General features: G+C 42.6%; 1 protein-coding gene across 1 annotated transcript; it reads right to left on the reverse strand.

Moving 5' to 3' along the window:
* Nucleotides 1–1,657: 1,657 nt before the first annotated feature.
* tinagl1 (tubulointerstitial nephritis antigen-like 1) lies at nt 1,658–26,678 on the reverse strand. The gene is made up of 12 exons (XM_073463511.1): nt 26,544–26,678; nt 21,825–22,135; nt 19,537–19,603; nt 14,278–14,370; nt 14,072–14,186; nt 11,536–11,662; nt 11,023–11,173; nt 10,744–10,930; nt 9,501–9,546; nt 8,378–8,501; nt 5,243–5,288; nt 1,658–4,697 (listed from the first exon to the last, which is right to left on the reverse strand). Exons 2-12 carry the CDS (start codon nt 22,126–22,128, stop codon nt 4,530–4,532), a joined length of 1,428 nt encoding a protein of 475 aa, XP_073319612.1. The 5' UTR covers nt 22,129–22,135; nt 26,544–26,678; the 3' UTR covers nt 1,658–4,529.
* Between the last annotated feature and the right edge of the window lie 692 nt (nt 26,679–27,370).

The following is a 27,370-nucleotide window of genomic DNA, read 5'->3' on the forward strand; positions in this document are numbered from 1 at the left end:
ACCTTATAAAAACTGTCCTCATCCCACCCGGCCTCGTCTCATGGAGCTTCCCCCTTAACACCCTGTGCTCAGTCCCTCCCATTGTGGCTCACTGATCCCTAAACATCACACACCTTGTCTGCCATCAGACTTACATGCATGCTCACTATATTCCTGCATTTTTTCCCCCAGATCATCTCAGTGCTACATTGTTTCAGGTGCAAGTGTTCACAATGACACCATGTAGTTTTGGAAAGAGTTTATTGTGCTGCACAAGTATACACTAATGTGGTATTGCAATTTAGTGCACACAATACAAGAGACAGAGAGATAATAAAACATTGCACAGGAAAAAAAAAACAAAGAATAATAGTATATAATTTACTAGGGATGCTCCGATCAGGGTTTTTTGCCCCCGATACGAGTCCGAGTCCTTTGATTTTTGAGTATCTGCCGATACCGAGTCCCGATCCGATACTCTTATAATACATTTAAAAAATTAAAAAGATCGAAGAAAACTATCCAAGGTGTCCCTTATTTTTTATTATATTTTACCACCCCTCGATATCCCAAATTTACATATCTGACAGTTTGCAACTGCATCGTTCTCGCCACTCACTTTAAAATACTTCCACACAGCAGACATGGTGCGCCACAACTCGCCACTCCGCTTCAAAACAAACTGGCGTGCTGGTCTTCTGCGCATGCGCATGTCGTAAACGGTGGTAGTAAATACTCATTTTATTTTTTTTATTTTGAATCACCAATAGCCCATATATCAACAATCTAATACAAATAATGACTAAATAAATATATATAAAACCGATCTCTGATCGGGTCGTAACGTCCGAGTCCCGATCGAGTCTTCAGTGGCGTGATCGGCCCCGATTTCCGAGTCACGTGATCGGATCGGTACAACCCTATAATTTACACATCTTGTCATAAATAAAGTCTACACATCAGTGAATATGGAGTGGTTCATTTTACATAAAATACACAACTTTTGAGTGGATGTCTGCTGCAGCTCCTGGGAGGGAGCGTCAGAGGAGAGGTTGAAAGTGAGATCAATTGCTGTAGATTTGGGTTTTGCAGAGAATCTTTAGTCATATTATTGCTCCAATCCGAACTGTTATGCAGAAATAATCAGAATCACGTGTTGTTGGTGAACATTCCCTTGAAAATGCTTAAGCGTAGGAGCTTTTCTTTATGTTCAGTGTCATATATAATTTAGGTCCAAGCTAATGATGAACTTAAATGACCATTATTTCAAAATAAAACGGACATTAACAGTAAGATGTCTCTACTCAATGGAAACTAAATGCTTCCAGCTTTGGTCAGATTCCAGTACTTCCTTCTGCTCTTCTCATGCAGACCTCATGCATCTCAAATTAATTCTGCTATTGAGGAGGGAGATCACAAAATATCTTTCATAAAAGAATATTAAAGGCTTCCCAACTTCACTGGGGAATATACGAGTTATTTGTAATGAAACAAACAAATCTGTGGTGCAACACAGTAACATAAACCAATCTAGCAACTGAGGTTTTGTCCATTGATCTTTTTCTCTCTTGTAAAGGAGCTATAGCAACATGCCCACAGAAAAGAGGAAGACACATAAGACGAATCGCCTTCTTTATGCTAACAGAAGATGAATGACTCTTCAAGCCAAAGAGCAAAGTTTCACATTGTCCTTGGTGTCATTTATTGTAAACCTGTTGTGCACCTCGTGTCGACCATCATGACCTCCATCTCCATCGCTCCCTGCCCTCGCTCACTTCAGAAAAGCAAAGATTCAGCACACTGCGTGAGAAAAATGCAATAACCCCATCTATCCACATCTCCTCCTGCACATTGCACATTGCCTGTCCAACCAGACACTTCTCTTCTGCTTTTATGTCTATCTGCCTATCCATGCCTGAAGGAGATGCAGGGACCTTAAAGATCACAAGACATGATGATATAGAAGTGGAAAAGCCTTTTGAAGATACAGCTGAAGCACACCAGGATGTAATTTAAGGTAAGTGATAATAATACACCGTGGTTTTCTTTTCAAGAAGGTCTGAAAATCAGCCTGATGTGAAGGCATCACAAAGCTAAGATAAGTATTCCAGCAGAAAACAATAAAAACTAGAAGAACATGGAGATGAACAACTCATCTGCAACATGTGTGACTTCAGCGTTAGTTAGAAGTGGCTTTGCATGTTTATTACAAATGAAATGCATCAACTTAAAGACTCTGCAATGAAATACTGTAGCACAAACTGGACTTTAGCAGCACTTTAGCAGTTTCCCCCCCCCCCGTCATCCTCCTCGCTGTGGTCAAACTATGTAGAAGCACAAGCAGGAAAGCGACTGAGTGATGAATGTGTTATGAAAGTTACTACGTACAGTACATCTTTTAAACAAGTAGTAAAATAAAACTTCAAAAATATAACTGCAACACAGAAAAATAACATCTTTAGCTCAAATTGTAACATTGTACACAGAACAGAGCTACTGGAGACTACGACACAAACACTTTCTTTTGCAGTGGTCAGAACAACTCTGTTTCTTTAAGGCATTACAATCTTTTTAAACTCTGAGCGCGTCACTGTTTAATCTTTTTCAAATGAGTCACAGATGGCAGCTTTCATGGCGACTTTTTTCATCTAGTGTGACTGAAAATGATGCCAAGACCAAATGATACATGTTTAATCTATTCCACTAACACCGCCCTTCCCAGTGTGAACATGTAGAAGAGGGGCAGCCATTGAGAGGGCAAAATGTTGACATTGGACATTTCTGCAAACCACGGATATGTTAATTTTTACATATCACAACAGCACTGCTACATTAGGTGTCATGTCACAATCAGGTTACATGACTTTCATGTCAGGAGGAGGAAGGGATGGTGGTGGCATGACAGCTTGTCGAGGTGGCTCCCAAGCCAGACACCACTGTTCAGGATGGTGTTTCAACATTTGTAAGCACGAAACCATTGGGTATTTTTTAATGAGATCCAAAACGTGATCTTTTCACAACCCAAAAGTAATTTTTGTGCCCAAATCAGAAGACCATAAGCACAGCGTTGTCACAACATAAACCAGACAGAGCAAAACTTTTGCACACCTATTCTCAGTTATGATTTCTCTCAGACAAAGCCAATTTTCTATATTGTATTTTTAAGATATGGTCTATTTTAAACTGTATTTTGTCTTTATTAGCTTCCTTATAGCCTATGCGGATACAATTTTTGCATTTAGGGAAAGATTCCAGAGGAATGTTTTTGTACATTTTTACATACATATGAAACTTTTTCCTACATATGATGTTACAAATTGTTTAATATTTTTATTGTACACACACGGTGCTATGAAGTTGTTACATATATTTGTTTGGTCTGATTGGTGAGTGTTTTCAGTCAGTAGCGTGACTTTATTGGTCCAGGTGTGAAACAACCAACCTATTTAAGATGGTCTCTCCTTTTGTCTTGTAAAATAACATGATAAACGTCTGTGTACCTAAACACTGTTATTACATTAAGAGTGCACAGGAGTTTTTTGTTCTGACAACATAAAATTGAAAAATTAACATAAAGAACGTTTCAACATATCTGTGGTTTACAGAAGCGTCCATTACCAACCTTTTTCCTGGTGATTGTATTGAAGTATGGAAAATATTTAGCCTGTTTCATTATTAAATTGATTTAAAATGTCCAATAGCACAGTAATGGGATTCCTTTTGATTGGCGGTCATGGTCGGTGGCACTGTAAATCCTCCTAAAAGTAACACTTTTGTGAACTTCACATCAAACCTCCTACTGTTTCCAGTGTCAGATTCTACGTTTTTACTGGAATGTGTGAGAAACTCTACCGCCTGCAGCTACTAACTCTATACAAGTGTCCTCTCTAAAACTGAGGGAATGAGCCAAACCGTGAGTCTGTAGGTAAGGCTGACAGGTAAATGTCACTAAGGTCATCTGTGATCTATTATCATGTTACACGGTTAGACTGGGTGTGTCTCTCTGACAGGGTCTGATGTCTGATAATCTGGCTCTCAGATTTCCTCTTTTCCGAGCTGTCCCTGGGAAATCGAGTCTGTCTGGATTGAAGATTTAGAGCTAGAGAAGACTAAAGGTTCATGTTGACAAAGAAGCACAGAAAAGAATAAAAAAGATCAGATTGAGCTTCTTCCTTCTGTCATCACCCAACTTTGACATGAACATGTTTCACCAGAGATCAAACTGAGGAGTTTGGGAAGTGTGGTCTTTGGATCAGTAGGTACCTGAGGTGCAGCGTAGAAGAGCTTTAGCTTAGATGAGTTATTCTTTGTTTTTTGGTGCCATAAACCTTGAGTTACAGGGATTAAGGGTGAAGATGGAGGAGAAGAGGGGTTGTATTGATCCTCAGAGTAAAGTAAGGTATAAAAAAGAGAGGGTTCAGGGGCTCTGGGGTTGATTTTGTGGCTGTCCCAGCCAGCTTGATGGGTGAGTTCTGAGACTCTAGGTGTGTTTCGCCTCAGCTATAGGTGGGATTAAAAACAAATGTCTCAGTGGCTTTTAATATGTGTCTCTAAATGTGTCGGCGACGATGGTGGTGGTGATGGTTGTGCATGTCCTCCATCGTGATCCTGCCCCACACGCCGATCACAAATGCTTCAATCTCACACTCATTGTCCCCGCGGGCGATGCGGAAGTAGCCGTTCTCTCCCCAGTTCTTTCCCCAGGAGTTGGCAGCGATCTGAAAATAAAGTACAGTAATAAAGTTACTGCAAAATCAGAACGATTTTCATTTAAAGGAGTGCTATGTAGTTTTTGGAAAAGAAATTCAAATTCACAATATAAATGAGGTCATAATACAAACTCAGAAATATTTATTTATTTAACAAGTTGTCCTCAGAGGAAAATAAGGTCCCCAGAACACTGTTTGAAGCTAAAAAGGTGGCAGGGTCCGCCAAATATAAACAAAGTAAAACAGTATGAAGTTTGTATATTCAGTTTATTCAGTCATGAAAACAAAAATAGTTTGTTTATTTAGTTTGTTTAGAGACAAAAGATCTTTCTCTTCTGATTAAAAAGTACCATAAACGTAGGCTAAAAAGCTACTGACAACACTATCAAACCCGATTGTATTCATTTTATTCAAACAATTAAAAGTTAATTTGGGCTTAAATTGTTGTACTTTTCTAGTGAAATATATCAGAAATTTTAAAAGCAGTGTTCAACAGTGTTGTCTTGGGAGGCGAGAAATCACAGTTGAAGTTTCAAAGGACTTAAAAAACTTACCCAATATTTTTTTGATGTCCCGTCAAAGTTTCTCTCCTCTCCCCACCTGGCACAGGAAACAGAGAGGATGGTTTACTTAAAATGCAATCAAGTGACAGGCCAAACAATAGGAGAACAAAATATCCTCACATTTTTGACACCAGATCAGCTGGGTCAGAGGTACGCTGCTATTTTTAAAGGATAATAGTGGATGTTTTCCAATAAACATGTCTGATTCTCAGGAATGTGTTCGCCTCGGACACTCTTCAAGTACACATAGCGTTCAAGTGGGGAAAAAATTTTCTTTCATCTTATTAGCAACATCCTGAAATCGGTGTATTTATGGCTGGACACTGCCTAGTGCACTCCTCCTACATCATTCCAATCCAAAGAACACGGAATTTCCCTTTTCCTCTGCCATTTCCGTTCTCCTGACTTGAAACAGGAAGGAGAGGGTAGGCTTAAGAGGAAGTGAGCGCCACCTCAACCCAGTCACTGCACAGACGGCAGATAACAAGACTACTGATGAAAAACACATAAATATACACGTGCGACTCTGAACTTAGAGGCCTATCTTTACCCCCCGTCCCTCAGCAGCGGCTTTGTTCTCAGGAAACCTTGGCAAACGCCCATAAATTCCCACCATGCCTTGCACTTTGGTCTTAGCTCCGCTCGCTGCCAACTTTTCTTAGACGCCCGCCGTTTCTGCTCGTCGTGATCAAAACATTCTCCCAAAGCCAATTCCCATCCTGTTTTTGCACTCCAGGCCTTTCGTTTCCCAAGAGACTCCCGGTGCCCACTCGCTTGTTATCTTTTATAAGGGAACGGAATGCTGGGAAATAGAGTGGCTGGCCTCGGACTCTGCCAACTCAGTAGCCCTGCGCCACAACACTGGCAGATAATGCCAACCTTCTACCAGCGAGGGACTTTATTAGCCCAGTGGTTCCCTGACTGGAGTCTGACATCACACAGACACATTAAAAACAGCTGCGTAAACAATTACAATCTGAGATTCACTGGAGACATTAACGAGCACACCTGCATATGTGTGTGTGTGTGTGTGTGTGTGTGTGTGTGTGTGTGTGTGTGTGTGTGTGTGTGTGTGTGTGTGTGTGTGTGTGTGAGATCCCATATGCATGCCTGCCCGCCTGCATATTTATCGGTATGGACAGAGCCAGACAGAATCGGACCACTGCTGATCTCTTATCTGGCCTCCAATCAGCTCACTTGCTCACTGGGGGACAATGATGGGCATACCGTTGTGCCCATGTGCCCCCGCCCTTCCCCGACGCCCCTCCGCCCACCCCTGACCTCTTCTCCGAGGTTTGATCCCCCTCTCTCTGTCCGGTGCGGTCAGGATCAGCAGGCCAGACAATGCCCTTTCCACCACAGTGGACCTCAATGCTCTTTCCACAAACTTTCCCAGGCACTGGGCTTAAAGGGACGCATCGCTCTGGGATTTGGCCTATGTAAACACACCGATGCCTGTGGCTGGCAGGTTGGAGCTCAAAACACTATGCACCCCCCTCTCACCCCTCCTCCTCCTCTTTTTGCTCCATCCGTCCCTAAACCTGTGTTGGTGGTACATCCACATCCACTCGGCCAGTGAGCGTCAGTAGAAGGAGCCAAAGAGCACGGGGCATTCAGGACGGCTGGGAATCTTCATCCTCAGCATCATCTCATCCTGACTATCCTGACACGGCGCACAAACATGCATCCACAGATTTCCAAGAGCATATTTCAGAACATGCTTATGTAACTACAAGCTAAACTACATGCCTATACACGCCACATGATGTCATAAAACATACATACAAGACACGCACATAAAAAGCGACATGAGAAGCTGTTTTAAAGGGGGTTGTGTTTTGTCTCCATCCATCAGATAAAAGCAGAGAGACTTGCTTTCATCACAGCGCCGAGATCCCCCGTCTGGGGTTTTTAATTATCTTCTAGGAGCTGAAGTTCAGGGACAAGCTCAGACGCTGAGGTACTGAGATACAGTCAAATGCGTACAAAAACACATTCCTTAGCCCCCCATTATAGACCCATTACGAGGTAGCTGCTCATTTCTGTAATTTGGAAAGTGAGACTAGAGAGCGGCAACGTATCATTGCCATGACAGGTACCCTTTAAAACCAGCTGGATGACTCACAGAGAGGCATATATTTACAAGGGGAAAGGAGGTTTCTGACTTTTCATGGGTCAAAACATCTTCCCTGTCCTCCAAACAACACATAAAAACGGCAGGAAACATCCACTGTCTGTCTGAGGAAAGAATAAATGATAAGAAGAGTGTTATGGGGAGAAAAGAGAGGAAGTCAGCTGAGGAGTGATGATGGAGATACCGCAGAACAAGAAGCAAAGCATGGAAGATGGGGAATAACGAGAGTCAAAGGGTGGGCGGGTGGGGGCCAGGTAATCCAGGTGTGTCAGCCGTCTACCCGCCTGCATTTTTGTGGTCGCTGTAGTTACTAGATAGAGGAGGAAGGGGGAAGGGGGCCTTGTCTGGAGCAGATGAAGGAGTGGAGACAAGGTGTGTCTCCAGGAGCAACAGACCGGGAGGGAGGCTTGTTCACACGTACTCTTACTCTCAGATGTTTGCAAACACACGTGCAGGTGAGGCTTTGAATCGAGCCTGATAACAATTAAAACCTGATTCATTGTTTGTAATCGCTTTTTTCTGCTGAAATGGCATCTGTCGAGCATGTAGCAACAGTCACACCAGACACATTAAGACCTGGACAAATGTATTTGTCCAGACCTCATTCAATTAACATGTGAGTGCAAGTTTGTGTAACATTAAAAGGAACAACCTCAAAACCCAAGCTGGTTATCAAGTTTGTGCAAGGAAAAAGAGGCTCTACTTGTGTCCACGCTGTGACTAATAGGCTGAATTAGTCAGTTCAGTAAATGTTTCAAGCAAAAATGTCAAATAATTGTTCCAGCAAATGCAAGGGTTTGCTGCTTTTCTTTGTCATTTATGATACTTAATGAAGAGTCTTTGGGTTTTGGACTGCTGGTTGGACTAAAGAAGCAGTCTAAATACATCACTTTGGGCTAAACTAAACATTTAATCGATTAAACCTGAAAATAATCACCAGATTAATCGGTTATAAAAATAACGTTTGTTGATGCTTCATACTAAGAACTTACCCGGTGATCCTGACGGAGTGTGTGCCATGTTTGCGGTATTGTGGAGGCTTGGTGAAGCTGACGTCAGTGTGTTTGTAGATCCCATTCTTATAGACAAAGAAGTCCTCGTGGACCTCCATAATAGCTGCAAGAACAAACAAGCACGGATAATTAGTAGGCGGATATAACACGTACACACACACGATATGATTATCTTTTATAAAGGCTGCTGAATCTATCATGGTGAGGGAGAGATAAAAATCTTATTCAAACATCGATTAATCAAAATTTCACCAAACAAAATTACAATTTCTCCCCTGAGTCACACACACCCAGACATCAGACAGGGCAGCTATGTGTGTATGTGTGTGTGCGTGCGTACGTACGTGCATGCGTGCATGTGCGTGTGTGTGTGTGTGTGTGTGTGCCAGTGTGAGCTCAGCTGTGAACTCGGCGTGACTTTCCTATTCCAGCTCAATGGGAATTACTCTCCGGATGTACAGCTGAGAAATTCCCTCTTTTGGAGGCGTACCTGCACTGAAGCCATCATTCTCTAGCTCTGAACATTATGTGCACCCCCCCAACTCAAACACACACACACACACACACACACACACCTCTATGCCTTTGTGTCAGAGGGGAACTCAAAAAGGAAACTTGACATCAAGCCAATAGGTTTTCCTGGACTGCTAAACAATAAAACAAGAGGCTGGCACAGGCTCCTAGAGAACATACACACACACACACACACACACACCAACACGCACACAAACACACACACACACACACACACACACACACACACACACACACACACCTACACGTGACTCCTCTATTCAAGTGTACTTGACAATGGTCCAGATGGGCACCAGACAGTGCGGCGGGCTTGTAAAGGAAGGTCATTCCAACCACACTGACATAACGGCCCATCATTTCTGACCAGGTGACTGAGGTCACAGTTGAACCCCGGGGCAAAACCATCAGGATGACAAGGTCAAACATGACATCATCCGAGGTCGGATACCCTACAAGAGGCTTCGAGGTGCATGTGTTCGGATTTACGTGTCCCTTGGGAGATTTTTAGGAGTTAACAATCACTTTGGAGCAAATGTTGACACTTATTTATAAAATAAGTTTGCCTTACCTTGCACAGGGCCGTTATCCATAATCTCCTTCATGATCTCCTTATCCTGAGAGAGACGATAGACAGAACAGAAGTGAAAGAGATGAACAGATCATTACATGTCAGTGAAATGGAGAGGATGAAAACAAACCCCTCTGGTTGTTAAAAGTCAGATAACAAGATTGAGTCCAGCGGGGCCTCCTGGCCTTAATGCTTGGCTTATTGACTTCACAGGCCATCGGGAGACAGAAACAACAGGCTGTAATGATTCTGAGAAGCATTAGCCGTCATTTAGCATTGATGGATGCTGGCTGATAAAGACCGCACATTGGCTGCAGCGCAGTAGTTCACTCTGAATTGGCATCAGAGACGGCTTCTGGAAGCAGTTTCAGTAGATGCTACATGATACTGCGTGCTAATAAAAAAGGGCAGAGGTGATTTTTTACATGAAGTGGACTTTAGACTATCCAGTTTTTTAAACTGTGATATAAACTTTACACTTTTCACACAAGTATTTGCAATTGTGCCTTTAATATCGACCACGTAGAGTTTATAGTTAAACTATTGATTGATTTACTTACTAGAAAAATACCATATAAATGATTTATACTAATGTCTATCACAATACTGCACAGTTGTTTTTTTACAATCTCATATCGACTGATTCTGATTTACTCAGCTCTCTAAGCATGAATAGATGGCATGTAGAAAGAGTCGAGTAACTTGATATGAGCAGGTAAACACAGAAATCTAATTCCAGATATTATTCTGGATAATACTATCCAAAGTGCAGTCTGTTAATGGCCTGCATATCTAATTTATTTTGATCCAAACTAATCTAACTACAAACAATCGTATTATAATTCTGTGTTATATTAACCGGAATCCAACTGCCTGGACCATGAAAGTCAGCAGATAAAAGTACGACTTCCCACCCTTCATTGAGTCAGTGAAGAGTGCTGTTGAGCACCTAATCCTGTACATTCCCATGTTCATTCCCAGCGCAGTCGAGTATGCATGAGGAAAGTGTGCAAAAACACATACTGTCATGAACACGTGAGAGAGATTATAGTCTGCTGCAGCACGAGGAAGTCCTAAAAAAGGTACAGAGAGCTTATAAAAGATGTTTACTGGAGATTTAATAACATGTCGTACACAATATCTTTATTTTTACTCAAGTATGACCTTTGGGTACCGTTTACAACACTGGCTTGTCAGGTGTTGAACTGATGGAGGATGGGTGTGTATGCATGTATCTGCTTACATTGGATGAGAGCCTGTAGGGCGGTGTGGACTGGTAGATGTCATTCTGGTAATTGTGTGTGTTGGGGCAGCGCTGCGTGGCCTGCCTCTTCCCCCGGCCAATCGAGCGACTCTGCATCATACAGCGGCCCACCTCGGCTGGTGTTTCCTGCGGGGGGCGGTATGGATAACACTCCTCTGTCACCACTCTGTGAAACGAGAGGAGAGGTATAAAGGTGTCATCAAATAGCCACCAAGACACTGTTTTGTGTTTCTAGTTCATGTATGTTTGAGTCTTTACCCTCTGCGGCGGAGGTACCACCAGGCTCCGTCGATGCGTCCCCCGGCGCAGCCTCCCTGGTTGCGCGTGTCACAGGAAATAAGATTTTGGGGGGACAGCTGAGGAGTCATGTGACCCATTGACTGGATGGAGATTCTGTCTGATGCCACAGCTGGTGAAGAGGATAGGCAAGATTAAGAAAATGTCATGTCAAAAACCTTCTCAAAAAAGATGCTACTTGATTACTTTTCAAATCAATCAAAGGATTTGCTGAATAATAAATATCTGCACAGTAAGGCAACATATTTCAACCACAGAACCTAAAGGAAGACTTCTTAAAGCCAACACAAGTACTGGAAACAACCCTGCAGTGTTGACCTGCCAGTACCTTGTCAAATATGTCAAAAGTTGTTTCACACGACAAGTTTTCATCCTTCTATTTTCCTGTTTCGTTTTATGTCCCACAGTGATATCCCATACAGTTTCCCCTGCATTTTATTTGCGTTTTCTCCATCTTGTCTGTTCCTGCTCTACCTGCAGTGGAGAACGCCCAGGATGCGGCACAGTTGCCCTGGTCCAGCGGCTCATGAATCTTTCCTGGCCACTTCTCTGCTGAGTTGAAGTAGAGAGGCAGACGGTCACTCTGAGGATCCATGTTCATCTGACCAAGACAGAAAAAGATTGAGAGACGGTTGTTACAGGCCAGAAACAATAAGGTCAATTATTGAGAAAACAATAATATATCTCATTAAAAACAATTATTATCATAAGCGAGAAAGTCAAATCTTGAACAACTTGTTTGAATGGGGACCTACAGAGTAATTGTTTCTGCAAAACACAACACAAATTAACGGCTGCAATTAAAATAGTTACAGCTTTGTTTGACAAGTCTGGATCACTGGCAGGTTACATAAGTCTGCTAATAAACCCTCCAGCAGAAGGACTTATTCACAGGCGATTAGGACCATTTGGCCCTGTGTCAATCTCTGACGCTGTAGAATAGACAGGAACCTTTGATCCCGCTCCTCTCCGTGAAACCGTGAGACCATTTGCTTGCATCAGTGTGAAATCAAATGCGTCATATGAACCAACTGAACTTTCACCAAGGCATCAATCTCTATTCAAAATATCCGAACCAGGATGTGATAGGGTGCAAATATTCACTCTCAGGTGCTTCTCAGATGCCAAACATACTCCATCTATTAGTCTCCGCTCCTGGTTGGATGCTCTCCTAATCTCCCAGTTATGTGTGATAACAGAGAAAGCATCTCTGTACCACTGAGTTTCCCTCTCTGCATTCCTTTGTTTAATTGTGAGGCATTTGGAGCGCAAACAGCCACCTGATACATAACTAAGGAATGTGCTCCTGGTCAGAGATTAGTAGTTGTGGAAGGTCAAAGTGCAAAAGCGCAGACACCTGAAACAGCTGACCTGAAGGCGTGATAAAAGAGGGGAAAGAATGGCTGCAAGAATAACGCGTTGTGTAATAAATTCATTTGTGGATTCCCAGTTTTTCCATCCCATACACAGGAGTCCGCAGACAGACAGAAAAAAGGGGAGAGAGATTTATGAATGGGCAGCGAGGCTCCGGTTCCTGGCACAGGTAGGGACACGCTGCCGGCGGAAGAAGGCGGGGGAGTTGTGAGGGTCTTTTTGGGGGTGGAAGAAGTCGTGGAATGCTGGGGGGAGTGAGATTGGATGGATGAAGGGATGGATGGAGACTGGAGAGGAGGTTTGCTCTTTATTCTCCAGGCAGCCATCCTTCCCTCCATCTTCTCCATCTGATGTTTTGGTTCCGTCTTATGTAATCTGTCTGGGTAGAATATAAACAAAGACTGAGCGGATCAGAGCTGGATGAGGTTCCAGACGGAGACGCAGTCATATACAAGCAGCCATACAAGCCACCATAATTAAGCGGAAGACGTTTTGATCAGCGCTCCCTTGTTGTAGTGAGTTGTAAACCTGCATATAGCGAAACTCACAGGAAGTATGCAGGAGCTTTTAAAGAGGTGAAAAACCTTGTCTCTGCATTCTCACCTGTCGCTAAAACTTCCTGCTCTCAACATTTCCCTCCAACACACCCACAGTCCTGCTCATAATGTGATTTCTGCACATACACTATATTTCTATAAAGGTCAGTGGTTATCTTTACTTAATTATGGGCTCTTTAAACATTGCCTAGAGTATGTAATTTCTGCCGCTGGGGGTGTTTCAATCAAAACAATGAAAAAAAAAAGACTAGTTTGACATCATGACGAAGTGTGGGATCATGGGAGTTGTTGTCTTTAAACAACTGTTGCAGATGAACATCTATATGATGTGACTCAGAAATGTGCTCAAGGTCAAAAGTTTTATTCACGTTGTATGTTATTATGTTGTATTTATATCTTTATATTGAAATTTAAACCCAAAAACGGGAGATTAGCCATCGTGGATTTAAATATTTTAGTATATAGTAGCTAAAAGTCAAAAGGTGAGTAGTATAAAGACTATAAATAATCCTGTAAGTTATGTAAATCCTCGATCATGAAAGTATTTTTGAAAAATACTTTAAAATCTCAGCGTTTCAGCCTGAATGTTGTAAAAATGTTCTGTATGTAAAATGATGCAGAAGAAATCTGGAATGTTTGTGATGTTGTTATGTTGCAGTTATAAAAAAAATAAAAAAAACGTTCCTACACAGCCGTCATACAGCTTAAATGGGAACAAATACATAATGAGTAATGTATGTGAGATTGAACATTGTTCTCAGAAAATTTGTTTTAAATTGGAATTTTAAGGGGGAAACCCAGAGTTTAAGAGGTTACACCTGCCAGCAATAAGTAACATGATATTCCTCCAGTCCCTGTATGGAAATGTGTTCTTTCCAGTCACCTTTTAAAAGCAAGGTCAAAGGTCAAAGTCCAGCTACAAAACAGTAGCACTGAGGATGCCAGGGATTTAATGGCTGGCTCAAAGGCACATGAGTGAAGAGTGTCAACACTTAAGTTTGTAGCTGTGACTTCAGGATTTTGGCCACCCACATATTTTTCTTTGGAGTGGTTACATTAACCTCTGTACTGTTCTGTACCTGGATCTCATTCATGTTCATAATCGTCCTGGAGGGTCTCTGCGTGCCGAGGCGGAATCGAATCCCCTCGTCTAGAGACATGCCGTACAACTGACTGTAGTTAGCTGCCTTCCACCTGAAAACGACAAATGCGATGTGTTTATAACTGTGTGTGATCAATATCTTATTGTATATGTGTTTATGTGTTCCTGTGTTTGTTTTCTTACCCATAGTTCCCTCTGTTGACGGCATGGATGATGTCAGGCTCCATCAGACAGGCATTCTGCTCACACTCCCATCGCCCAGTGGTCCCACATGTACTTCAGAGGAGAGACAGAAAGTAGTGGCACAGAAATGAGACCATTAAAAGGCACTGGCAGCTGTAACTGCATGATAATTTGAGTTCCATATTTTATGCTAAAGTCAACAGCTAAAATAGAAAACGACCATGTGAGAGATAGACAAACATGCACCAGCTCAGTGGAATTCCCAAATAAGAAATTAATTGAGGGAAGAATGTCAGTAACTGGAAAAAGAAGGAACGAGGGGGTGAGGAGTAGAGGGAGAGGTTAAAGGAGGCATTCAGCCTTTTAAGGCTGCAGAACGCAGATCCATTTTTAGTCAGAAGGAAGCAGAGAGACTGAAGACGTCAGAAAGATGACAGGAGAGATAAGAGGACAGGATATTAATGATGATGACGATGTTTACTTTGGGGATGCTCAAAAATAACTTGAACCGGCTACTATCTGATGACTCACTGTGAAGGAGTGTGCATGTGTGTGTGTGTGTGTGTGTGTGTGTGTGTGTGTGTGTGTGTGTGTGTGTGTGTGTGTGTGTGTGTGTGTGTGTGTGTGTGTAGCCAGATCAGTGGTGGAACAATTACCAAGATCCTCTCCAAGATACTCAAGTACTAATACAATAACATCAAGTGAGTGCTGCAGTTTTTTGCAAGTAAAAGTATTATCAGCAAAACATTCATAAAGAACATTTGTTATGTAGACAGATCACTTTGAAATATATAAATGTATTTGTTATTGCCGTGGCTATAAAATAAATGTAGTGGAGTAAAAAATATTTTATTTCCCTCTGCAGTGAAGGAAAGTAGAAGTATAAAATGGAAATGCTTCAGTAACTTCAGTACTTTAAACTTACTCAAACAATTGAGTCTTTGAGTCACTTATAGAAGCACATGGCTTCAGTTCATCTTCTCCTGATACTTCAACGTCAAGTCAAAGAAATTTGCTAAAGCTCCAGTTTCACCCTTGAACTTGCTGATTAATTGTTTGAAACCAACCATCCCATATGTTTTCTAATATGTTTGTTTAAATATGTAAACAATGAAAACGAGTCCTGCCTTTATAAACATTATGCTGTAGATGAATTCATGCCTTTACTAAGAATAAAACTACAGAAGAGCAGACATTTATGTCTTAATTTATTCTGGAGACGTTCTGTGATGTCATGCTGCTCCATAATTTCTTATATAAATGTTTTGACATTTTGGGAAATGTGCTTTCTTGCCAAGAATAAGATAAGAAGATTGATATTCCTCTCATACCAGGATAGAAAATATGGAGCTACCACCAGCAACCAGTTAGTTTAGCATAGCATAAAGACTGGAAACAGGAGGAAACAGCTAGCCTGGCTCTGTCAGAGGAGAGTTTGCCTAGCAGCACCTCTAAAGCTCGCTGATATCTTGTTTGTTTAATTATAACAAAAACCAAAGTGTTAAAGAAGTTGATGTGTCACGCTAATGTGGACTACGTGGACTAAACTGGACTAGATTCAGTACCTTTGTAAATGCTTTACAAACAAGTCTCAAGCTAAAATATAGAATAAAGCTTTGTTGGTGTTTTCTTGGTTTATCAGCTGTCTGATGGTAAATGTTTCTGCTCTCAGGCCCCTCTACCTGGTTAAACAAACTTACTTCATCACCACATATTACTGTGTATAACAGCTACAGGCTCAGCAGACAGTTTGGGACTATCACACCGAGTTGTGTGTTGGTGAGACAGAAAGAATGAGGGGCGCGTATAGACTTCCCGCCATAAAGTCTACTGTACATCTCACATCATGTTTACAGGGAGGGGAACCTGCCCGTTAAACACAAACACACAATGATGAAGAGCTCCTCTTTTGTCACACTGACGCCTATAGAGTGTGTATCACCTCTCAAAGTGCACTCCTCCCTGCTGGGTCTCTGAGACACAATGTTCAATGCACACACACACACACTGGCAGAGTCTGGACCGGTGCCTGTCTGCTCAGCCTCCCACAGTGGGACCATTTGAGGGCTTTGGTTGTAGGAAAACAGGAATACATATGTGCAGCTCAGTGCCAGTGGGTCAAAAACAGCAGTAAATTCACATAGTAATAGAACTGGACACACACACACACACACACACACACATACACACACACACAGAACAAAGTGACAGGAGTAATGACAACCCATGGAGGCCGGGGGACAGAGTGTGACTGAGAATGAAATACGAGGACAGTGGGAGGCCATATTTCACATTCTTCGTCACGCTCCCTCTTAGACAACAACACACTCTTCACCTCTGAGACTATACGCATTAACACGTGCATGCAAACGCACACACCTGGGCGACATGAGGTGTGTTGTCGGGAACATAGCCTTGTTTGTGTGCGCTCAGATACCACATACATATCTCCACCATCTGAGAAACTCTACAGCAACTTAGCAAGTTCTTCCAAGCTGGCGCTGGCTGTCGTCCCATCTGAAGTACAATCAGACGGAGCAGAGCTGCTACCAAATCAAAGCGGAGATTGTTGGTGCTTTCGGGCCGTGTGCGAGAGGGAGGCGCCATGTTTCAGATAATTCTGGGCAGATAAAGAGTTATCAGGATGCCAACAGCTCTGAGAGGAAAAGGCCTCAGCTGGAGATCCCATTAACACAACAAAAGACTGCCACACGTATCACGGTACATCTTCACACACACGCACATATCAGTAAACATTGCTTCAATACTTCACGCTCAGTCAAGTTGTGCTGTGTTTCTGTCTGGCACTGACACAATCTGCTCTGGAGAAAAAGATAAAGTTTATACCAGTTGTGATACTGATGTCAAAGAGCTGATTTTTGCTGACCCAATCTGTGTTATTTGGCTGTTCGACTTCCTATTTTTGTTAGCCAAGACGTGTAGGAGGTTAGATAAGAGTGTGCAGGGGCTCGACCGCTGCTAATTAGAGAAAAAGGGGGACTCTGTCGACTCCAAGAGATGTGTCCTCCACCCTGCGGCCCGGGAGTCGGGAGGATACACGTTTGGGAAATTAATAAGTGGAGGGAGTGGGAGTAGGAAATGGGAGTGTGCGTATCCCTCTGCGCCAAAGTTGTGGTGCAATTTTTCACGCATCCATGTGCATTGCCTTAACAGACCTGTGTGAGAGCATATGTGTGTAAGACTCTTTTGTTTTGGCGGTGAAAGGGAGGAGTTAGCACATAAACGTTGTCTTCTGTTGACACGGAAGACTGGAGGCTATTTTTACCACGCAGCACACGAAGAAGCGCCCAGCCCCACCATTTATCAACTTCCACCCTCGCCTATCTGGGCACCCATCAGGCCCTGGAGGTCAAACCTAATTGAGCTGCCTTGATAAAAGTCATACTTCAGGCCTATCACACTGACAGAGCACAGCTACGGGAGTCAAACAGCTGCGAGGCTTAAAGCAGAGGATGTGGAGATCAGCGAAGGTCAGCAGGGTTTGGGTTAGACGTGTCATGACAAACAGCCACAGTGTGTTCTTGCTGCATGAAAATAAATATGATACGGACGTACGAATGGATGTTAAATCAACATTTGTGTGCAAGTGTGCATGTTCACACACATGCATATGGCGTCGTTGAGGAACATCGGATGACACAGGTGTGTGAAACCAAAGTGAAGGAGAGGTGAGGAATTCCTTCTTCCTGCCTACACACACACACACACACACACCTCTGTCTCCTTCCTCTAGACAAACAATAACTGCTTTACGTCTCCTTGACTGCCTTCATTATCATGCAGAAAAATTACAACAGATATATGGAATCAGGGTGTGAAAGGCCAATGAGATAAAAAGAGGCACTGAGAGCTAATCCAAAATACTGTGTTCAGGGTCATGAAGAGAAGAAATGTTTGTAAATCTGTCCTTCAGTACCAGTTAATAAGAGAAAATAATACAACAGTGTCGAGGATCTATTCAAAGAGTCAAAACAAGAATATTTGGGCTTTTCATTACTATATCCAGCCTCATTTTGTGCTTTAGAGAGCAATAAAGTTCAGAGGTTCAACAGGAAATCGTTTTAACTGTGGTTAAGTTTGCCATGTTACTCAGTCGGGTACATTAATGACACCGTTGGAGAGGTTGGCACACACAACATTGAAATGGGAGATGGTAACAATCAGCATGGGGCCTGATTTGATCTCAGTTGTTCAGCTACAAGTCCTGAGTCCCTTTCACACAGCCTGTTTAAATCAGGAATGGTGCATAGTTTTCCTGCTGTGTCTCTATAAAACATGCAAAGGCAGAATAGGGAATTTGTTGTCCTGCCTCTCAGCCAGCAGTGGAGGTAGCAACAGAGCTGAATGACAGACATTACCATCCACAGAGCAAATGCCAACAGCTTTACATTGTTTAGTTTTAGTATTACAGACATCTTTAGTCCAACATAAAACAAGACAAACCGACTTTGAATGTATGTTTCTTCATTTTCTATCTCATTCGTCTCATTCTGAACTATAAGCCTTTTTCACAGCTGTCATTTTAACTTGTCATAGAAGGAAAAACGCAGGCGTTACCAAAATCATTAACAATGACTCTGTTCCAGTCAAGTGACAGTGTGACGGTGAGCCAGTATGAATAATACCAGGACCCTAAAAATGAAGCAGCTAAATGGAATTCAGCCATCATTCATTTTATGATTGACACCTGAGCTTTTCTTGCTCTCACATATCAAAATAACTTCGGGAAAAAGGTCTATAATGGGCAGAGAGATAACATACAGTAGAGGAAGTGGAGGTCAGGTTGTGTGCAAGAAGGACAAGAAGATTTCCGCTAAAAACGTGGATATAAAAACTGAATATTCCTACATACAGACATCAGTGTCTTTATTATTAGAAACACATGCTGTGCACAAACATGTTTCGTAACCCCGCACAACAAAATGATAATTTCAGTACAGATCCCAGAGGTTTTAAGAACGCCAAGTTCTGTGCTTCAGCGTGAATTTCAGAGAATTTGTGATGCACGTGACATCTACAGAGCGGTGCATCCATAAACACATGGAACACATGGCATCATGGGCATGTGTATTTCACTCAGTGTAAACAGGCAAAGTTCACGTGAAGTGTGGGAACTAGTAGAAACAGGAGGGAAAATGTTTTTCAAACTTTAAGCTACTTAAAGGGACATTTAAGGGAAAGCCCGGGATTTAAGAGGTTAGCAGAGAAATAGAAGGAGAGAGAGAGGGGTTTACATACCATAAATTGCAGTTCTCTTTGTATGTTTGCCCTGTAAAGAACTTGTTTCCATTTCTTTCACAGGTGCCTGAGAGGAGACAAAGAGGGGAAACTTATTATATGTGGGTTTGATGTGGCTAAACAACAATGATCCTCCCGCTAATCTCAAAGAAAGCCTCAAATACAGACACAGAGATGCAGACTTACAAATACAGCACACTTAAATATAACACAACCAAAATTCCTTCACTTGCAACCAAAATAAAAAGTGCTAACAGTAACTCCCCCGGTGTGTGCTGTGTGTGAGTGTACACACAGAATATGTGAGGTCTAAGGAGCTCTGAGCTTCAGTAATCCAGTGTAGGAATGTGGCGTTAGCTTCTTTCCTGCCTTCCCAGGCTTCCTGGGCCTTCGTCATGCTTTAACCAGCTTACGCTCCTGAGACTGAGGGACGGGGCCCCAGAAGTAGACCGTCCATTAATTCAAGTCAATTTATTAACATTTGTGAGCTGCAGCGGTGAGATAAAGTCCACTCAGCAATGTCTCAAACCACAGAAGTGGTTAGCGTGAGCATTCCTTCTAAATGGATCTGACACTTGAAGTTTGAACCCTGCTAACTCACAGATTGTGAAAACTTTATTGACTTGGTGACAGACCAAGTGGCAGTGAGGTTTATTTACGGGCTGATTTACAGTAGAAGGTGCTGTCAGGGTGAATTTCATACGGAATTTAGGGCATGAGCTGGCTGACAGTTTACAGTGCGAGGAGGTTTCCTGGCCTCTGGAGTGAGGCCCAGAGCTGATAAGGTGATTTATGACTGAAGCCTTCTGATACCCATCTTCCCACCTCACAGCTGTCTCACAGTCTATCACAACTCTGTTACTGTCTGACAAGTCACACGTTGACTGGAAGTATATGGTTTGGGTGACACTTTATTTATTCAACTTTTCTTCTGTGGGAGAATAATTAGAAACCCTTCACACTAACTTTGACAACATAATGAGAAAAGTCCAGCTGAAGGAAGCATTGAATATTGAGTTATGGACTACAACAATCAGTGACTGTAGGGCAGCGATAAGAAAAAGGACCTATTGTAAAAATCTGTCACCTCCTTCCCTTTGAAGCAGCACAGCTTCCCTCCTGACTGTGTGGCGGACTGCATGTCCCACCTCGTGATCCCTCTACCTCGTCATCCAGGGAAAACATACCTGTGCCGTCCCCTCCCGCCTCCCATCCCGCTGTACCCGTTGTCAGCCTCTCCTTCTCTCCCGCCCTCCACATAGCCCACATTCTTTCTCCTGACCTCCATTCATCCCTCCATCCACCCCTCCACCCTCCTTCTGTCTGGGTTAATAAGAAGCCCACTGTTCACTGCACTGTTCTGTTCTCAGGTAGGCCTCTGCTGTCACTGGCACATTTTTACACCTCCGCCTTGAGAGAACAGCGCTATAAGTGTGTGGGTAGTCCGAATACGTCAAATGATTGCAAGATAGTTGAGGAGAAATTAGCTGAATCTGAACTTGTGGATAGTCTGACTTTTCAGCCTTCCTTTCTGAGATTTATTGATAAAACAGATGACGTTCACATGCGCCATCTGTCATAAACTTTACCTTGGGTTTGACAATATGCAGAAGACAACAAACCGATCTCTGTATCAGAGCTTGATCTACACTCACCAAATCAATCTAGTCCCTGAGAGTGGCTGTATTTTCACCACTTTCTTGTGTTGCTATATTATTTTGAGAACTTGAGGGGAATTCACATATTTTTTTCTTATACCTGCAGAGCTATACATCCATCTAGATTGTTTTGGTGTGAGTTGCACAGTTTTGGAGATATCAGCCACAGAGATGATGGAGCTAGATGGCAGTGATTTCATGTAGGAGCTATTTTTTCATGCATCTACTTATAGGCGGGAGGCTACAGTAGATAACTCAGGTAACTAAGCTCAGCTGAGGAGGACAACCTTAATGTTTGCATGCAGTGCTGTCACGAAGTCATCCATGAGTAGATGCACATCTCCTACATGAAATTTCTAACAACAAGGTCTGTTGATTATATTGCGTATTATATTGGATCATGATTTCTGGAAAGAAACATTGCTCTTCAATTTTTGGGTGAACTGTTCCTTTAAGAGAATGAGGTATGTAATTCTAATTGATTTTCAGATGCCACGCTGCTTTGCATTGTGATCCAGTGCAGAGTCTGTCAGTGGGGTTCTGGACTGCTCTCTGACCTGGCTTAACTAACTAGGACAGGCCCACACACACTCCTGCAAGACTCACTGAAACACATTCACCCCTACTTACCAATGAAAGGTGGCTCCACGCCTAGACAATGACCCCAGAAGTCAGGGCAGCAGTCGGAGATGGTGCGGTTGCAGAACAGGTCGCAGTAGCAGATGGTGTCCAGGTAGGGAACCGTGCACAGGTCGTCTCTGCCCGGGCAGCAGCCTCCTCTCCTCTGGCAGTAGGAGCCGAACGGGTCCCTGATGCCGCCGACGTGGAGCGGGCTGGCAAGCTCCCTCTTGGTCCTTCTAGCGAGGATTCTCTCTGCGGTGCCCTCTGCCACCACCAGGAGCAGCGCCGCTACTGTCAACAGGAGAAGCTTCATGATAAACCTGTGTAAAGGAAGGAGACAAAAAAAGGATGCAAGATGTTTAGGTAAACACAACACTGTATAATCCATCCTTTATTCTTGCACTGCACACTTGTATGATGGAGTGAAAGTTGGCCTGCTGCTGCCTTCACACTTGACAGGAAGAGAGGTGAAGAGGTCGCACTGTGAGCGGCATAATTGGGGTATGACTGCTGCCAACACATTATCCTGCCGTGTAATTCACATACACACTGATGCATGTGCATTCAGTAGCACACACACACCCACCCACCCACACACACACAAAAGATACATTTAAACAGAGCTGCCAGCAAATGTTCCAAATAGAAACCCACATGATCCTCGGAGATCATCTGCCTATTTTTTTCCAACTTTCCTTTTAAGCATCCAAGACAAACAGAAGACAGTGATGGAAATGAGTGCGCAATGGGAGAAACACACATTGTTGAATGATGTATGATGGGGTCGCCTCAGGTCTGAGGGTGAAAGGTCATCAGCTACCTTCTATGTGACGCACATTTTACTATATATTTATAGAATATTATATTTATATTTTTATATATATATTTACCAGCTGCACTATCATCAAGCCGTAATTTACATTTTACGTCATCTAAGAAGGAGCCGCCAGTGTAACAGTATGAGTGAGGGGACGTTATCATCTGAGATTAGCACGTTATCTCAGTCACGGAAATAAAGTAATGTCCTGCTGTCAAAGCTAATCTGTCACACTCGAGGAAATTGTCTGGCTGAACAGACACATCCAGTATTAATGGGCCTCAGAGACACTGAAGTTTATCTCAGAGCCATGCTGATGCACGATGACAGGGCAGGCAGAGGGAAACCATAAACACACAGTAAATGTCCGTTGAACACAGAAACTAAAGTGATCACGTATGTACTCACTCTAGCTGGTGACTCGTTTTAGAACAAGAGAAGATACGTGGGAGCAATGAAAGAAAATCCGCACTTTGAGTGATTTGAGGAATTAAAAATGAAAGTGATTGATCTGGGATTAAGTTTAAAAAGCCATCAACATATATATATAATCTTACACACTGCTTTTAAAGGAACCTTCCACCATTTGTGCCACCTGGTCTCTGAATTTATATACGGGATGATGTGGTACATTTTTCACTTCTGCCAATGAGGTTATGTTTTTTATGTGTTTGTTGTTTGGTTGGTTTGTCAGAAGGATAACAAAAAAACTACTGGATGGATTTTCACTAAACTTGGATGGAGAATGGGTCTCATCCCAGAATAGACCCCATCAACTTTTGGCTAATGGGGGAAAAAGGCATGGATTCAGGAATTTTGTCTCACTTTCTCTAACATTGTGATTTTGACATTTTTTTCTCAGGGAATAATGTGTGGATCTTGATGAAAAAAATCAGACATATTTAGGTCGCTGGTATCTGTACAGTGATACCGGGCTAATGAGTTTGATATTGGATTACACTTGATTAAATTAAAAAGGACTGTTGGGCTTTGGTGGAGGTATGCACTCTACTAGTTTGTCAGTGAATTGGACACAAGAAGGTATATTTCCACATGACCACAGTGTCAGTTATCGACCCAGTTGCCAGAAAAAACGTTTGATAGTTTACGTTGCACAATACTTTCAAATTTGGATGTGTTATACGTAGCATATTGACATGAGCTGATTTTTCATTTCAGGAGGTGGAGAGGATGGATGTGGCTTTACAGCTCAGGGAGAAGGTTGCGAAGCCAGACACCACTGTTCAAGACTGCGTTTTACAGTAGTTTCACATTACAGCGTGAAACCACTGGATATTTTAAATAAGACGTCGGGGCATTCCAGCAGTGTTTGTGGCGATGAAAAGTAGTATTTTAAGCCGAAACATGATCTTCGTCGAACACTATCCAAGCTGTTTTTGTGTCTAGACTTAATTACAGCATTTTCACAACATAAAACTGAACAATGAACCTAAAGAAACTTGAAGTTGCCACATAAAGAAATGTAAACTTTCACCATAATGGTTTGCAGAAACCTACATTGCCAACATTCATTCTGGCGATTGATCTACTGGTCTTTATTGTCACACTCTTTATTCTCCGGTATGTGTATAAGCACGTTGAACACCTTCAGTGACCCGACTTAGCAATCCACAACTCTACAACCACTCTTATGTATGCATGTTTGTGCAAATGTATGTGTGTGGACTGGTCTCAGATTTCTGGATGGTTGAGTCTGTGTGGGGCAGCACAAAGACGGGGGGTTTGGCCTGCTGCTTACGTAAATAGCATAATTAATTAACCAATCAGATCCTGGAGGACAATGGAAACTCTGGACATAAAGCGAGGCTCCGGAAAAGATCTTTGCTGCACTGTTTTCTGCATGACTGTGCCTTTAGTCGAAACGCACACACCCCACACACTCACACCAGCATATGGCAGCATGGGATGGGCAGGTCACCTCCTTTACACAAGTGTTTTGTTGTGGCAGACTCTGAGCAGCGGAGCAATAAAAAACTCCCACCCGTCTGCTCAATGAGCTGCTGAGGCCTGCAGGTCACACTGCCGAAAAAAACCCACAAATGCTGACAATACCTCAATCAATAACTTCCCCATACAGAGCCAGTTAGTTCTTGTTGATATTTTTTTTTAAAAGATCTCCAGGAAGTGTCAATATAGGAAAATATTTGATTGTGTTTGGTGAACTTCTCAGCTAAAGCGAGACAATATTGATTTTTTTCTTCGCTCATGATCCTCATATCAAGAAAATTAGATAAATAAAGATCAGAATGAGATGTCAAGCAAAGTTACTGTTGCATGACTGTCATGATATGATACAATGATGTCTCAGCTCCTTTTGGGGTTTTATATTGTCAAAGAAGCTGCCATATGGCTCCTAAGTGCTGCAGACAGCTGTAGCCAAGCTACTGATCCCACACTGGAGACACAGGAGGACAGATGAACCCTGAGCACGGGCAAACCACACACACAATTTCAAACACACACACACACCCAGACATAATAAAGATACAGGTTACAACACAGTAAAAGTCGAAGAATTACAATGCCCTCACCACAGCGCCAGGACCTAGTCACAGCATAAACCTGCTTGATCTCAGTAAACTGCCAGGGATCTCTAATTAGTTTGTTTGCCAAGGTTTTGATATATTTGTCCCTACACCTCCTTCCAAGAACAGTGTTCAAGTCAGTCTTGATAATGTGCAGAACTTATTGTTAGGGATGCACGATATATATCGTACCAAATTTGGGATATTTATGCTATCAGCTATTTATTTTATTGGTGATATTCTTGCCAATAAATAGTCATAATTCATAGTGATAATATGAAGCCAAGTTGCTTTCATTACAATAGTTGGCGGTATGCACCTCTAGAGTTGGTTTGTGATCCGCCAATAAAAGAAGACGGAGTTCACATAAACTAAATGTTATTAACTTCTTTTTAGAATCAGAAAAATGTGAAATTATTGATTATCTTATTGATATCAGCCATGAGAAGCAGGTAATTGTCGTGCGTTCCTACTTATTGTGAACACTTTGAAACAATTTCCTACTGAAGAAATTGTCTCCATACAAACTTTTAACAGCAGGTTGAACTTTTTCAATACTCTGGGCCCCAGAAATTGTACAGATTATATTACATTATATTACATTATATTGGGGTGGAGGCAGAATCATCAGAGTCAGATATCTCAAAACCCAGACAACTAAAAATCCAAACTGTCTTTATGGCTGCAAGTGTGAAAATATGTTGGTTTTTTTTCTAATTTACAAACCTTTAATATTCCCTCCTTACACATGTCCTGTGACCACACTTTAACTTTCCCTCGCACAGCTGAACTTTTTAGATATCGCTGCACCACCCGCCAGATAATTCACACATATATAAAAACCCTTTTTGGTTCACACAGTCACTGGCATTTATCTGTCCAGCTCTAGTAATAAAACATGCACCACATCAAGGTGGTGGGAAACAGAGGACAGTTATAATACCTCACAGGTGTCTAATGAGACCTGCACCACTGCAGGTGAGTGATGGATTGTGAATTTCTCAGGAGGATCAGCCACAAACTCACTGAACTCAGTAACCTCACACTCATATTCTCGAATCTTCTCGTAAAATCTTGAATACTGTGTCCAACAATCCCACACCCAGAAGGTAAATATGTCGTAATGGTATCGACCTGACTGTAACTTCAATCCTGTGGCTCAGGCTGAATAGAGCACAATAAAGTGCAGAGGAGTTAGTTCTAATCTCAGAGAAGTGATGATTAGCAAGAGAGTTTCCATAAATCAGAGAGATATTTTAGGTAACATGAGATCAGGCTGTGACCTCCAGCCTGCACCTGCCTGGCTTAATAAAATAGGGCTGCTGTAGAAGAGTGAAGAAAGCAGAAAGGAAAGCCTGTTGTTACCTTGAGTTCGAGAGAGAAATCCTGGTTTTATAATCCGATAGAAAACCACAGAGGTTTGCCAATGTGTCGCTCAGGAAGTCATTCACAGGTAGACGAGGTTTGGGTAAAAGGTCAGTCCTCCCTTTCCCTCTGTCTCTCACTCTCTCACAGGATCTGCTCTGTCAGACTCTGTCTTCTCTATATACAGGCAGTCAGCAAGGGCTAACCACTCCCTCTGCCCCTCGGACCCCCCTTCACTCTCTGCCCTGTCCCCTGCTTCACTGCCTCCTGCTCAAATCTGTGCTCTCTCACCGTCCCTCCCTCTCTCTCTCTCTCACACACACACACACACTCCCACATGTTTGCTATCTCTTCATGCCTTTCCTCTCCTTATCAGAACTGCAACCTTCCATCTGAAAGTGAAACGCTGTGCACTCAGACACATCTACATCCACTCTGCTGCTGCTTCTTCTGTTTTCTTTACACTTTCACTAAAAGCAGTTCCCCTTCCACTATCTGTGCCTGCAGGGTCAAATGGTGCCTCTGTACTGTTGCACTGAGTACTGTTGACCTCCTGTCCACCATCTAGTGGCCACAGGTTGCATATCTTCACCTTCAGCAGCCAAGAAATTATGGGATAGCGCGTGGAAGACCTTGCAGCTTCTAGAAACTTACAAACCGGCCTCTAGAGATGAAGTTTTGGCAGATGTTTTAGGGAGGCCGAATACTCTGAATGTACGAAATACTGCAGATGTTTTCTGCCTGCGTGATCCATGTGTCAGTGAATCTGTTTACATCATCTATTTTGTAACATGTCCTCCTTTCTAACCTTAATAGATTCCGTTCAG

This window comes from Pagrus major, chromosome 3, assembly GCF_040436345.1.
Source record: "Pagrus major chromosome 3, Pma_NU_1.0".
NCBI classification, from domain to species: domain Eukaryota; kingdom Metazoa; phylum Chordata; class Actinopteri; order Spariformes; family Sparidae; genus Pagrus; species Pagrus major.

Excerpts from the sequence above, each read along its gene's own strand:
- tinagl1 (XM_073463511.1), bottom strand. The coding sequence starts at position 22,128 with ATGAAGCTTCTCCTGTTGACAGTAGCGGCGCTGCTCCTGGTGGTGGCA. Across the intron at positions 19,604-21,824 it reads CGTGGAGCCACCTTTCATTG|GCACCTGTGAAAGAAATGGA; the intron begins GTAAGTAGGGGT and ends GTCTCCTCTCAG. Across the intron at positions 10,931-11,022 it reads TGGTACCTCCGCCGCAGAGG|AGTGGTGACAGAGGAGTGTT; the intron begins GTAAAGACTCAA and ends CTCGTTTCACAG.